Source organism: Sturnira hondurensis, unplaced genomic scaffold (genome assembly GCF_014824575.4).
Source record: "Sturnira hondurensis isolate 20B ecotype Veracruz unplaced genomic scaffold, ASM1482457v3 Scaffold0004136, whole genome shotgun sequence".
In the NCBI taxonomy this organism is placed as follows: Eukaryota; Metazoa; Chordata; class Mammalia; order Chiroptera; family Phyllostomidae; genus Sturnira; species Sturnira hondurensis.
The window spans coordinates 9,032,802-9,045,514 of NW_028076767.1; the positions used below are offsets into that span (position 1 = coordinate 9,032,802).

The window sequence follows — 12,713 nt, forward strand, 5'->3', positions numbered from 1 at the left end:
CTAACTTATTTTTAAGTGGTTTCTCAAATAAATGAATAAATAGACTAATTATATTTACATAAATATAAAAAGAGGAAGGAAAGAAATGTAATAAGATAAACAGTTCAGGAAAAGGCAAAATAAAATAAAATGAAAATACATAAATATAGGTATTTTCATTTCATTGTTATGCTTTTACTCATCATATTTTAAATTAGGTAATCAAACTACATAAAATACTTTCCTGAACTCTCCACTCCTTTTGGTTCTTATGCATTCGTATAAGGTTTAATTCAACCTTTACTATATTTAATTCAACAGGTAAAATTAAAATTGAATGTCTTTAGAGTTATATTTAATGCAATTTGATTACATTATTCCTTCAGAGCTGGAACCTAATTGTATGGTTTCAGATCCTTCCAGAAGACAATATGGAAGGATTTTTCAAAAGCATTTCTAATAGACTTCCCTCTATGCAGATTTAACAATAATATTCCTACTTCAGATGATGACTTGTACCCTTGAAAAGCATTCCTAGCCTTCAAAGGAGACATGCACACAGAGTAGAAAAGAAATCAACATTTGATCAACATGAATGACTAGCATAGAATCTGAATGTATCTGAATCAGCCTGAATCCTTATGTTATCCTGTGTTTAAAAATCTCTTCCAGGAGGTGAAATTGACTGTGTGGATAAGGATGGCAATACTCCCCTCCACGTGGCTGCAAGATACGGTCATGAGCTTTTGATTAACACCCTAATAACCAGCGGAGCTGACACAGCCAAGTAGGTTACTGCAAAAATACGGTGGAATAATTGCCACATGTGGGAATATTGCCAAAGGGATTCCGCCATGCAGGAGATTGGTTCCATTTATTCAGGTTATAGTAGATCTGTACTGTTATGCTAAAGACAAATTAATTTTGAACTAAATTCAGTGACTTTTAATGACAGATACAAGGAAGAACCAAATTTATTTTTCAGCCCCATCAAAAAAAGTAGCCTATTCCAGTGGTTTTAATTAAGGAGACTTGAACTTTATTCCTAACTCTGCTTTGTAATATTCTTCCGTTGTTTCCCATGTTCAGTGACAGTTAAGCAGGGAAAATAAAACAGAAGTGGGCAAATTCAGAATTTATTCAGGGAAGGGGGACCTGACTTCACTTTACACTTCAATTTAACACAAATGTATAAAGCCTTTGTACTAGTCTGTCACAATGCTGGGTGCTATGGAAAATTTCAGAAGTCAGTTACCTGGCTGGTACCTTCAAGGAGGTTGTAATTGTGTTAGAGGCCCAAGGCCTACCTAAGACAAAGAACCATGCAAGATAGTATATAATGAAATTCTCAATGAAATAGAACTTAAGTGGCAGTATGTTTGGTGTAGACAACATGCCATAGACTGTGAACAGGAAGGGGAGAGCTCCGAGGTAGCCAGAGTTTTCAAAAAAGCCTTCAAGGCAAAGGTGGGTTTTGGGTAGGCTTTGAAGGAGAATAATTCTAGTAGAGCAGAGGGTGGCAGACACCCCCACAGGGTGGAAAGCAGGAACAAAAGGTGAAAAGAGTACAATTCTTGGGTGTGTTTGGTCTGATGGAATGTGTGTGATGATGAAATGCTCTGCCTAGAGGCAGTATCATGTCACACATTGGGGCCATGCTCTTACGGTTCCAGTCTAAGCTACTTTGCTTGTGAGCTGTGTGACCTTGAGCCCATTGCTTAATCTCTCTGTGCTTTGGTTTCCTCATTTGAAAGTATTTAATAATAATACTACTTACCTATCAGTTTGTTATGAGGATTTAAGGACTTAATTAGTAGTAAAGCTCTCTGCGATAGGTTAAGATCTGTGTGAATTAAGTAAATATATCTGCTAAGGTTATTAACAAGATAATTCATGTTAAAACCTCTTTGAACATTGCCTAGACCAAAATATCAATAAATGCTAACAATTATTTAATATTTAGTAGAATTAAATTAAAGAGAGCCTTAGATTCTTGAATGAAGAATTTAGCCTTGAAGGAGTTCCAGCCAAGATAGAGGTGTAGGTATATAGGCTGTGCCTCCTTCTACAACCAAAAGAAAGAACCAACCAATTTAAAAACAAAAATCAGAACTGCTGGAAAATCAAACTGAATAGAAATCTAACAACCAAGGAATTAAAGAAGAAACATTCATCCAGACTGGTAGGAGGGGCAGTGGACATGGGCAGTTAGGGAAGAGAGTATGTTCATCAAGGTGGTAGCTGGGTAAACAGGGAGGAACAACAGGGAATTAAGACAGACCATGCCAGCCAAGGTTTCATTGCAGGGGAAAAGAAAGCCTCAGAGCCTCTGGCTATAAAAGTCTGTGGGAGTTGCAATGGCATGAGAAACTGCCAGTCTCTTCAAAGCAGAGTGAGAGCCAAGCAAGCAGCATTGTCCCTATTCTGACCCCTTCCACACATACAGTGCCACAACATAGCGAAGTTGGTTTCCCCACCCTGTTGAATACCTAAGGTTCTGCCCTTTACAATGTAACAGGTGCACTGAGACAAAGAAATATGGCCCAAATGAAAGAACAGACCAAAACCCCAGAAAAAGAACTAAGTGATAAGGAGACAGCCAACCTATCAGGTGCGGAGTTCAAAACACTGGTAATCAGGATGCTCACAGAAATGATTGAGTATGGTCACAAATGAAGGCTACCCAAAGTGAAGTAAAGGAAAATGTACAGGAAAGCAACAGTGAAGGAAAGGAAACTGGGACTGGATCAATGATTTGGAACAAAAGGAATAAATAAACATTCAACCAGAACAGAATGAAGAAACAAGAATTCAAAAAAATTGAGGAGAGGCTTAGGAACCTCTGGGACAACTTTAAACATTCCAACATCTGAATCATAGGCTGCCAGAAGGAGAAGAGGAAAAGCAAGAAATTAAAAACTTATGTGAAAAAATAATGAAGGAAAACTTCCCCAATCTGGTGAAGAAAGTAGACGTACAAGTTCGGGAAGCTCATAATGAAAATGAACTCACAACAACCCAAAACTTATGGGACACAGTGAAGGCAGTCCTGAGAGGGAAGTCCCTAGCAATACAGGCTTACCTAAAGAAGATAGAAACATTTCAAACAAACAACCTAACCCGACGCCTCCAAGAACTTGAGGAACAACAACAAAGACAGCCCAGAGCAAGTAGAAGGAAGGAAACAACCAAGATCAGAACAGAACTAAATGACATAGAGACTAAAAGCACAATTCTAAGGATCAATGAATCTAGGAGTTGGTTTTTTGAAAAGATAAACAAAATAGACAAACCTTTTAGTAGGGTCATCAAGAAAAGAAGAGAGAGGACCCAAATAAACACAATCAGAAATGAAAGAGGAGAGATTACAACTGATACCACAGAAATAGAAGAGATTGTAAGAAATTACTATGAAGAATTGTATGCCAAGAAATTTGAAAACCTAGGTGAAATGGACAAATTTCTAGAAAAATATAATCTTCCAAAACTCAATGAAAAAGAAACAGAAAACCTGAACAGGCCAATAAGAGCAGATGAAATTGAAGAAGTAATCAAAAAACCCCATCACACAAAAGCCCTGGACCAGACGGTTTCACAGGAGAATTCTACAAAGCTTTTAAGGAAGAGCTAACACCTATCCTTCACAAACTATTCCAAAAAATCCAAAAGGAAGGAAAACTCCCCAACTCTTTTTATGAAGCCAGTATCATTCTAATTCCAAAGCCAGATAGAGACACAACAAAGAAAGAAAACTTCAGGCCAGTATCACTGATGAACATAGATGCTAAAATCCTCAATAAAATATTGGCAAATCGCATCCAACAATACATCAAAAAGATCAGACACCACGACCAAGTGGGATTCATCCCAGGGATGCAAGGATGATTCAATATTTGTAAGTCAGTAAATGTAATACTTCACATAAACAAAACCAAAGACAAAAACCACATGATCATATCAATAGATGCGTAAAAAGCTTTTGATAAGGTACAATACCCATTTATGAGAAAGGTACTCAGAAAAATGGGAATAGAGGAAGCATTCCTCAATATAATAAAGGCCATATATGAAAGACCTACAGCCAACATCATACTCAATGGGCAAAAACTAAAATCTTTTTCCACTAAGATCGGGAACAAGACAAGGTTGCCCACTATCGCCACTTCTATTCAATATAGTATTAGAAGTTCTAGCCACAGTGATCAGACAAGAAAAGGAAATAAAAGGCATCCAAATAGGAAAGGAGGAAACAAAACTGGCATTGTTTGCAGATGACTTGATAGTGTACATGGAAAAGCCTATAGCCTCTACCAAAAAACTGCTCGAACTAATAAATGAATTTGGCAAAACAGTGGGATGCAAAGTCAATATCCAGAAATCAAAGGCATGTTTGTATACCAACAATGAAACAGAAGAAGCAGAAATCAGGAAAAAAATCCCATTCAATATAGCAAAAAGAAAAATAAAATATCTGGGAATAAACCTAACCAAGGAGGTAAAAGACCTGTATGCAGAAAACTATACAACACTGAAGAAAGAAATCAAGGAAGACACAAACAAATGGAAGCATATNAGACAAGCAACCCAATTAAAAAATGGGCAAAGGACTTGAACAGACATTTCTCCAAGGAGGACATACAGAGGATCCAGAGACACATGAAAAGATGTTTGATATTGCTAGCTATCAGAGAGATGCAAATTAAAACCACAATGAGATACCACTTTACACCAGTCAGAATGGCTATGATAAACAAAGAAACAAACAACAAGTGCTGGAGAGGTCATGGGGAAAAGGGGACCCTAGTTCACTGTTGGTGGGATTGCAGACTGGTACAACCACTATGGAAAACAGTATGGAACTTTCTAAGAAAACTAAAAATGAACGTGCCTTTTGACCCATCAATTCCACTATTAGGAGTATATCCTAAGAACCCTGAAACACCAATCCAAAAGAACCTATGCACCCGGATGTTCATAGCAGCACAATTCACGATAGCCAAGAGTTGGAAGCAACCTAGATTCCCATCAGTAAATGAATGGATAAAAAAGCTATGGTACATTTACACAATGGAATTCTATGCTGCAGAAAGGAAGAAGGAGCTCCTACCATTTTGCAACATCATGGATGGAACTGGAGAATGTTATGTTGAGTGAAATAAGCCAGGCGGTGAAAGACAAATACCATATGATCTCACCTTTAACAGGAATCTAAACAACAAAGCAAGCAAGCAAAATACAACCAATGACACTCAAATATGGAACAGGCTGACAGGGTCCAGAGGGGAGAGGGGAGAGAATCATAGGGGGAAAGGGGAGGGACTCACATAAATAGGTATAAAGGACACATGGACAATAATTAAGGTGGGGGGTGGAAATGGGAGGGAGGCGGCGATCACTGGGGTGGGGCAGGGCAGGGAATATAAAACAGAAAACTGTAGTTGAATAAGAATTAAATAAAAAAATATTCCAAATGATAAAAAATAAAAAAAATTAAAAAAAAAACAAAAAGTAAGTTGTAGAGCAAAAAGGAAAAAGGACTCACAGACAAGGACAACAGTGTGGGGGTTGCAGGGCTGGAAGGGGTCTAAGGGGCATAAATGGTAATGGAAAAACATATGATAAAAGTAAATTATAAAAATAAATAAAATTAAATTTAAAAAGTTCAGGAAGCTCAGAGAGTCCCAAACAAATTGAACCCAAAGAGAAACACACCAAGACACATCATAATTAAATTTCCAAAGATGAAAGATAGGGAGAGAATCTTAAAAGCAGCAAAGGGAAAGAGAATGTCCTACAAAGGAGTTCCCATAAGACTATCAGCTGATTTCTCAAAAGAAACCCAACAGGCAAGAAGGGGCTAGAAAGAAGTATTTGAAGTCATGAAAGGCAAGGGCACACACCCAAGATTTCTTTATGCAGCAAAGCTATCATAGAATGGAAGGACAGACAAAGTGCTTCCCAGATAAGGTAAGCTGAAAGGAGTTCATCATCACTAAGCCCTTATTATATGAAATGTAAAAGGGGCTTATCTAAGAAAAAGATCAGAAGCATGAACAGTAAAATGACAACAAACTCACAACTATCAATAACTGAACCTAAAAAACAAAAACAAAATGAAGTAAGCAAACAACTAAACAGGAACAGAATCACAGAAATGGAGATCACATAGAGGGAGATCAGTGTGGGGGGTGGGGAAAGGGGAGAATGAGGGAAAAGGTGCAGGGAATAAGAAGCATAAATGGTAGGTACAGAATAGGCAGGGGGAGGTTAGGAATAGTATGGGAAATGGAGAAGCCAAAGAGCTTATATGTACAACCCATGAACATGAACTAAGAGGGGAAGATGCTGGCAGGAATGGGGATACCAGGAGGAGGGGGACAGAGAGGAGATGAAAGAATGGGACAACTATAATAGCATAATCAATAAAATATACTCAAAAAAAGAATTTAGCCTTGATCACAGAAACTGTGAGTAACAGTAACTAAATTATCTGGTGAAGAACAATATGAGGGCAGTGTATTATAAGAAATTTTATTTTATTTGACAATTTTGTGCAACACAGTTGAAAATGAGCCAAAATATAAATGGTCCTGGGAAGTGTGGTAAGTTTCAAGGACTTTCTGGGCCCCTAAGTCTAGTGGTGGAGGGAAAAATCCGGAACAAATGACCGCAGTTTCATGAGGTTTGTTATAACAGAGGTTTGAAACAGGCGGTGGGAACAGTGACTCTCTGGATTCTGCAGAGGAGGGGACGTTTCAGCAAAAGGAAGGAGGGATAGGAGTTTGCCAGGAATTGGATAGAATTGTGCAAGGTAAGAAGATAGAGGGAGAAGCAAGAAAGGAGTTGCAGAAAGTATTCAAAGGCCCCAAAGTGCGAATGTATTGAAAGCAGCTTCCCAAGGCTGTATTATCTGATGTGTGGGGGGGGAGTGGAAAGAAATGAGGGGAAAGGCAGGAAGAGCCGCATCTCCAAGGGCCTGTGGGGAAAACATCAAAAGGAGGGGGAGGAGAGTTGGGGAAGATTAACGTTACTGAAGACGCCTCTCCTCCCCGAGCATCACTGTTCTCTGGTTCCTTTCATGTCTAGGTAGGGTAGCTTATTAATGGGGAGAAAAGCAGGCCTTTCCTTCTGTAAATAAGTGAACAAATGTATAACACTTATCAAAATAACCCATTTCTATTCATAACCAATACGACTGGGTGTGTTTTAAAAGATCTGTATATGGCAAGTTTTATGATCATTACTTTCTTATGAATTTATTTGAATTTTATTCTCAGGCCTTGATCGAATGTCATTTGTTACTCTTTTTGCTTCTCTGAACTCTAAGAGCACTTTTTGCAGCTTGACTCGTGTAACTCTATGTGATGTCAAAGCCCTTTGGTTTTTCTTTGTCCACTTTTTTAGGTTGGAGGCACTTGGGTTTCTCAAGGGTTTCAATGTCTCTTCCACCTGACCCATTGTGCTCTCACCTCTTTCCGCCTCACCTGCAGCAGAATTGTTGCAGGGATGTCGTAGCTATGCAGGTAGCTGTTCTGACATCCATTTATTCACTAGATGGTTGTTGAAGGCCTGTTAAGTGGCCCCCACTTTGTCAGGTTCTGGGGTTACAGAGGTCCCTGCTCTCTTGGAGGTAAGAGTTTAACAAGCAATTACAAGCATGTACGCTAAATGTAATGCTAGGACAGTGGCCAAGTGCCACTGGGACATTCCAGGGAGCATGTCTGGGACGTAGCAGGGCCAGGGAGAGCTTCTGGGAGGGGCAGTGATCACGGGAGATGGCAGAGCGAGTAGCAGTTAGTTAGGTCATGGTATTGAGAGTCTGCAGACCCAACTATGGACTTCAATGATTTTCATTATAATGTTACTTGAATACATATAAACTAAGACTAGATAGAAACTCCTTAGGCTTTTGATTCTAATATGTCAATAAATCCCCAAAATTATAAAACACTTGCAAACAACATTCACTTGAACTACACAGATCGTCAATCAATGGAAGCAAACATTTACAAGTGCTTACCCATGCTAGTCCCCACTCTGAAGGGTGACATTTAACTGTCACGGGAACACCATGGGCTAAGTGCTATGACTGCCACTATCTTACAGTTGCAGTACATGTCACCAGTGCTTGCGAGGGGTGAAAGTGGGACTCCATTCTTGGTGGCCTGTATCTGGAGCCTCAGGTCCTAACCATGAGGCTAGTTGTCTCTCCAAGTAATGAGTGATGTGATAGTCCACGTTTTACCAAAATTAGATTGCCATTTGTATGGTATTAGGGTCCTGGTGGCTGTGGTGGCTACTCCTCAGCATTTAGTACGCACTGCAGGCGTGGAGGTTGTGCAGGGGTGTAAAGTGGTGGGACAGTGGATTTGTCACACAGCGCAAGCGATCGCCAAACTGGGGAAGGCTCACTGTACCGCATTATCATTGGCCTGCCCTGGGTTCAGACACCATTTGTCCACTGAGTCCACCTTTATTTTTTCCTTACTGCCCCCTGCCATCTAAAGTGGTACTCCACCACACCACGGGGCACTAAAGACAAACACGGGCCCTGGATTTGCAGAGGTATGTAGTGATAAGGTGGTGTTCAGATGAAACCAAATATGCTTTTGTGCTAATTGGTTTAGATTATCATCAAAAGGAAAAAGTTTTAAAATTGTCATAAAGAACTCTTGAAAGCCCAAAGGTATTTTCAGTGACTGCACACCTCGCCCCCACCTCTGAGATGCATTGATTAGTTTGAGAAGGGCTACAAGAAGCAGGGGAGAAAGATGAACGAGTTTCAGGTAGAGGGACCTGCAGGTGCAACAGCTGGGGGCAGGACACGGCCTCCAGGAAGAATGGTTCCAAGTTCACTGCGATTCCAGAGCACACACGAGTGAAGCAATAGCCAGACCCAGAAGGGACCTTGTAAGCCACACTCATGTTTGGGCTTTGTTCAAAAGGAATCACTGAAAATGCCTGTGAGTTGCAGACAACAAAGACCAAGTCTCACTGTTGTCAGTTATACCTAAATGCTGTAATTTAGGGGCAGGTGATAAATGCTAAAATGCCATGAACAAAATTAATGCAAAACTGATTTTTTAAAAATTTGGGTTGATCAGTAGAATTAAGAATCACAAAATCATTGGATGATCAAAAATCATCCAATGTTTTTGTCTCATCCACTCAGTGGGCAAAACTAGGCCAGTTCCCCCAGCAGAGTTATGAGGTAAGTGCAATAAAGGGCTTTGAAATGAAGAAAGACAACAGAAATGCTAGCTGATCACATTCATTCTTAGCTTTTGAGGAATCACACACCTGATTTTAAGGAAGTATGATCTGCTTACAACTTCAGAACCCAAGGAGGGCTGAATATCCAACTAAGCTAATAGTAATTATGAGGACGATGATAATACTGACGTGCATGGTAAAGGCTTATCAAGGGCCAGACCATCTGTTCAGGGCTTTGTATGCATTATCTCAGTTAATCCTTGCCATTGCCCTATAAGATTGACATTGTTGTTATCTTTCTGGAGGAGGGAACTGTTACATACTTGCTGAACATCAAGTAGCAAGCAAGCAGGTAAAGTAGAACTCAGTCTTAAAGTTTCTGATCCCGTTACCTTAACCACAGTGTTCTTTCCAATATGACTTAAAGGAAGGTTGCAGAAAAGACCACACGTGGGAAGGGACAGACTGTGTTTCTGAGGCCAAGGCCACTGCTTAAAAGAACTGATATTCTAGTGGTGCAAGAAGTTCTGTTCTCACCTCGGATAGCGGTCTACAAATGATCCTGACCTCATTTGTTTTTAGCTAACTGGGTAGGAGACACCAGCGAACAGCTAAATTAGAAATAGCTAATACAAATGTGTTCCATTAATTTTATGACTGGTCAAATAAATATAGCAGTTTCACTGGAATTGGTCTCCTCTTTTCTGTAATTTATGCATTGTTAAGATTAGTGTTATCTGACATCTTTATTTCTTGATCTTCCTGGATGTCTACCTGATGATGTAAGGTGATTCTTCTTATTTGACTTATAAGACAGTGACTTCTGAGACTTACAGTCCTGCTAAAGGTTTTATGGCCCTTCCTTTAGAAGCAGTCTTACGTTATGATAATGAAGGACTAGTTTTATTTTGAAATTCAGGATTGTTTCTGAAGCGATTCGGGAATTCTGAATTCCATTTTTACATTCTTTCCAATTTTGACCTGATATTTAGTTTTTCTATTTGAACAATAGAGCATATTCAAGTTCAAAGGCTAATAGAATTTGAGTCTAAATTAATATGTTTTCAAAACTGAGGTAGTGACTTATTAACTATGGAAGAAAAATATATGTCAGAATTTGTGTTAGACCTTATAGAATAGTTCTGCCTCCCACATCTTCCCAGATTCATAAATAACAGCAAAAAAGAGACATAATTAGCTAATGCACAGTGTGATAAGTTATCTACATACAGTGGTGTTAAGTGGTGAGCTTAATTAGAAGTATTGGGAATGAAGATTATGGAATATGTTACAATACTGTTGCTGTCATATTGTCACTTGTACTTTTTATGTTTTCCTAATTGGTTTCTTATAGAATTTGATGCTAATTTCTCTAATTCATTTGCTTATGTTACTTTATATCAATATATATTTTATTTATCTCTCTATATATTTATCGTATGGTATATATTTTATATAGGACATGTTATATGCTATATGTATTTTTATATATACACATGTATGTAATGTAGACCTAAGTATGTGTTATGTATATAATATAAAATTTTATGTATTTATATTTTAATATTTTTATATATATATAAAGAATAAGGAAGACTCAGAAATCTTGAACAATTCAGTCTTTGATTTCAGGCATGTTTTTTCAGGAACTTAAAAACATTCTATCTATTTTCCTCTTGCGAATGTCCAGAGATATTTAATCATGTATTTTCACCTCAGTTGCCCCAAATAAATAAAATGGTTAGCTAAAATCTCATTAGCTTAAAGTTCCATTTAGGAAGATATACATGAAAAGAAATTACTATGTTTCACTGGCATCAAGAGGGAACAATATAAACAGCAGCACAAATAAAAATGCCCCCCGCCCCCCGGATGAACACGTTCTTTCTTTTCATGAGCGTCAGGGTTGCCACTGATGCAATTGCTTTTCAGGATTTTTTTTTTTAATAAATGATGAGAGAGGCAATTACAAGCAGTTCCCTTGCACATGACACTGCCCAGAAAGCGGGCAAATTGCATCTCTTGATGGATGTTGGCTATTATATACACTGGGCTGGAAATCTCCATATAGGGAAAAGAAAATGAACAGAGGGAAGACTGAACAAAAACGCCAAGAAAGAAGTTTTCATGGAAGGAGAGAGGCAGTTAGTTTCTGGCAGACTGAGATTTGGCAGAACACTGAACACCTTGAAGTGTATGTGAATCTGCATATACTTTCACACATTCACAGGCATCATAGTAACTTTTAAGATAGCAAATAAAGTTCATGTATCCAAAACTTGTATTCAAATCATATGTGAATCATAGAATATGATTCAAATCATATTCTACACTTTTTTATGAAGTGTAGAATCGAAAACGGGCCACTTTGTGCCAGAGAAGAAACAGGTAATTTATGCTGCAGGTGTAAATGGGCGTACTTGCTTGTTCTGTGCAGACAGTTTACAAAATCTGAAATATATTATTTGAATGTAATGAGATGTTATGAGAAATGGTCACTAACCTTATAAATACTTGTAAGTACACAGGAATCTCCTGATGATGCTGTTTATTGTGAACTACATTTCAGCACAGAGCTTTGGGTCCTGGTTTGAGGAGAGGTGGGCAAGAGGAGGATTTAATGCTGGAGGCAAAGGGCCCTGCCGTCAGAGGGCTGCCTGTCCCTTAGGGACCATCCTGGGGACTGTGCGATGGTGGGGGATCCATCTAAAAAGTGCTCTTCTAGCTTCTTTCTGTTATACTGTTAGGGAAAAATCTGCTAGATTAATGAAATATGTGCAAGAGAATGTTTGCTATCTCCACCTGCGTTTGTGACTGGTGCCCTGATGTGGGTTAATGTGCAATATATAAGTCTGTTAGGGAGGTGAAGTTTTACCTGCGAAAGGTAAACTGTGGTAAACTTATTCTCATCTGAAATTTTATTTTCAGCCCTGGCTGGTGTGGCTTAGTGGATTTGAGCTTTCGAACTAAAGGGTGGCTGGTTCCATTCCCAGTCAGGGCACATACCTGGGTTGTGGGCCAGACCCCCCAGTAGGGGGCGTTTGAGAGGCAATCACATGTTGAAGCTTCTCACCCTGTCTCTCTCCCACTCTTCCCCTCTGTTTAAAAATATATAAAATCTTTTTATATATTTAACAATATATAAAAATAATATTTAACAATTTTATTTAACAATAAAAACAATATTTTATTTTCAATAATACAGCTACTCTTAACTTCTAGCAAAGTGCTTGACACATCATAGGTCAATAATAAATATTTGTTTATTAATTCAAAGAATAAAGCAGGTTGCTTTTCAAAGTTGAGAGTTTGTCTTATCACTAGCATTTACCATAGTATCTGATACTTAGGCAGTATTGATGAATGAATACATGAATGAATACATGAATGAATGAATGAATGAATGAGACCTCAAATTGCTAACCTGAAAGAAAAAAACAAAAGGAAATTAATATTAAAGGTAAAGAGTCACATATGTTTATGTGAACCATTTTCTTTAAAATATCCACTTCTATTGTTAT

At 38.4% G+C, this 12,713-nt stretch overlaps 1 protein-coding gene across 9 annotated transcripts in view; it reads left to right on the plus strand.

Annotated features, from left to right (window-relative positions):
* Positions 1 to 12,713, plus strand: part of ANKRD44 (ankyrin repeat domain 44) — a 316,425-nt gene that overhangs the window by 197,199 nt on the left and 106,513 nt on the right. For all 9 annotated transcript variants that reach the window (XM_037043709.1, XM_037043702.1, XM_037043703.1 and 6 more), the window contains exon 10: positions 652 to 766. In XM_037043709.1, the coding sequence (XP_036899604.1) occupies positions 652 to 766 (115 nt within the window). The remainder of the gene's footprint in view (positions 1 to 651; positions 767 to 12,713) is intronic.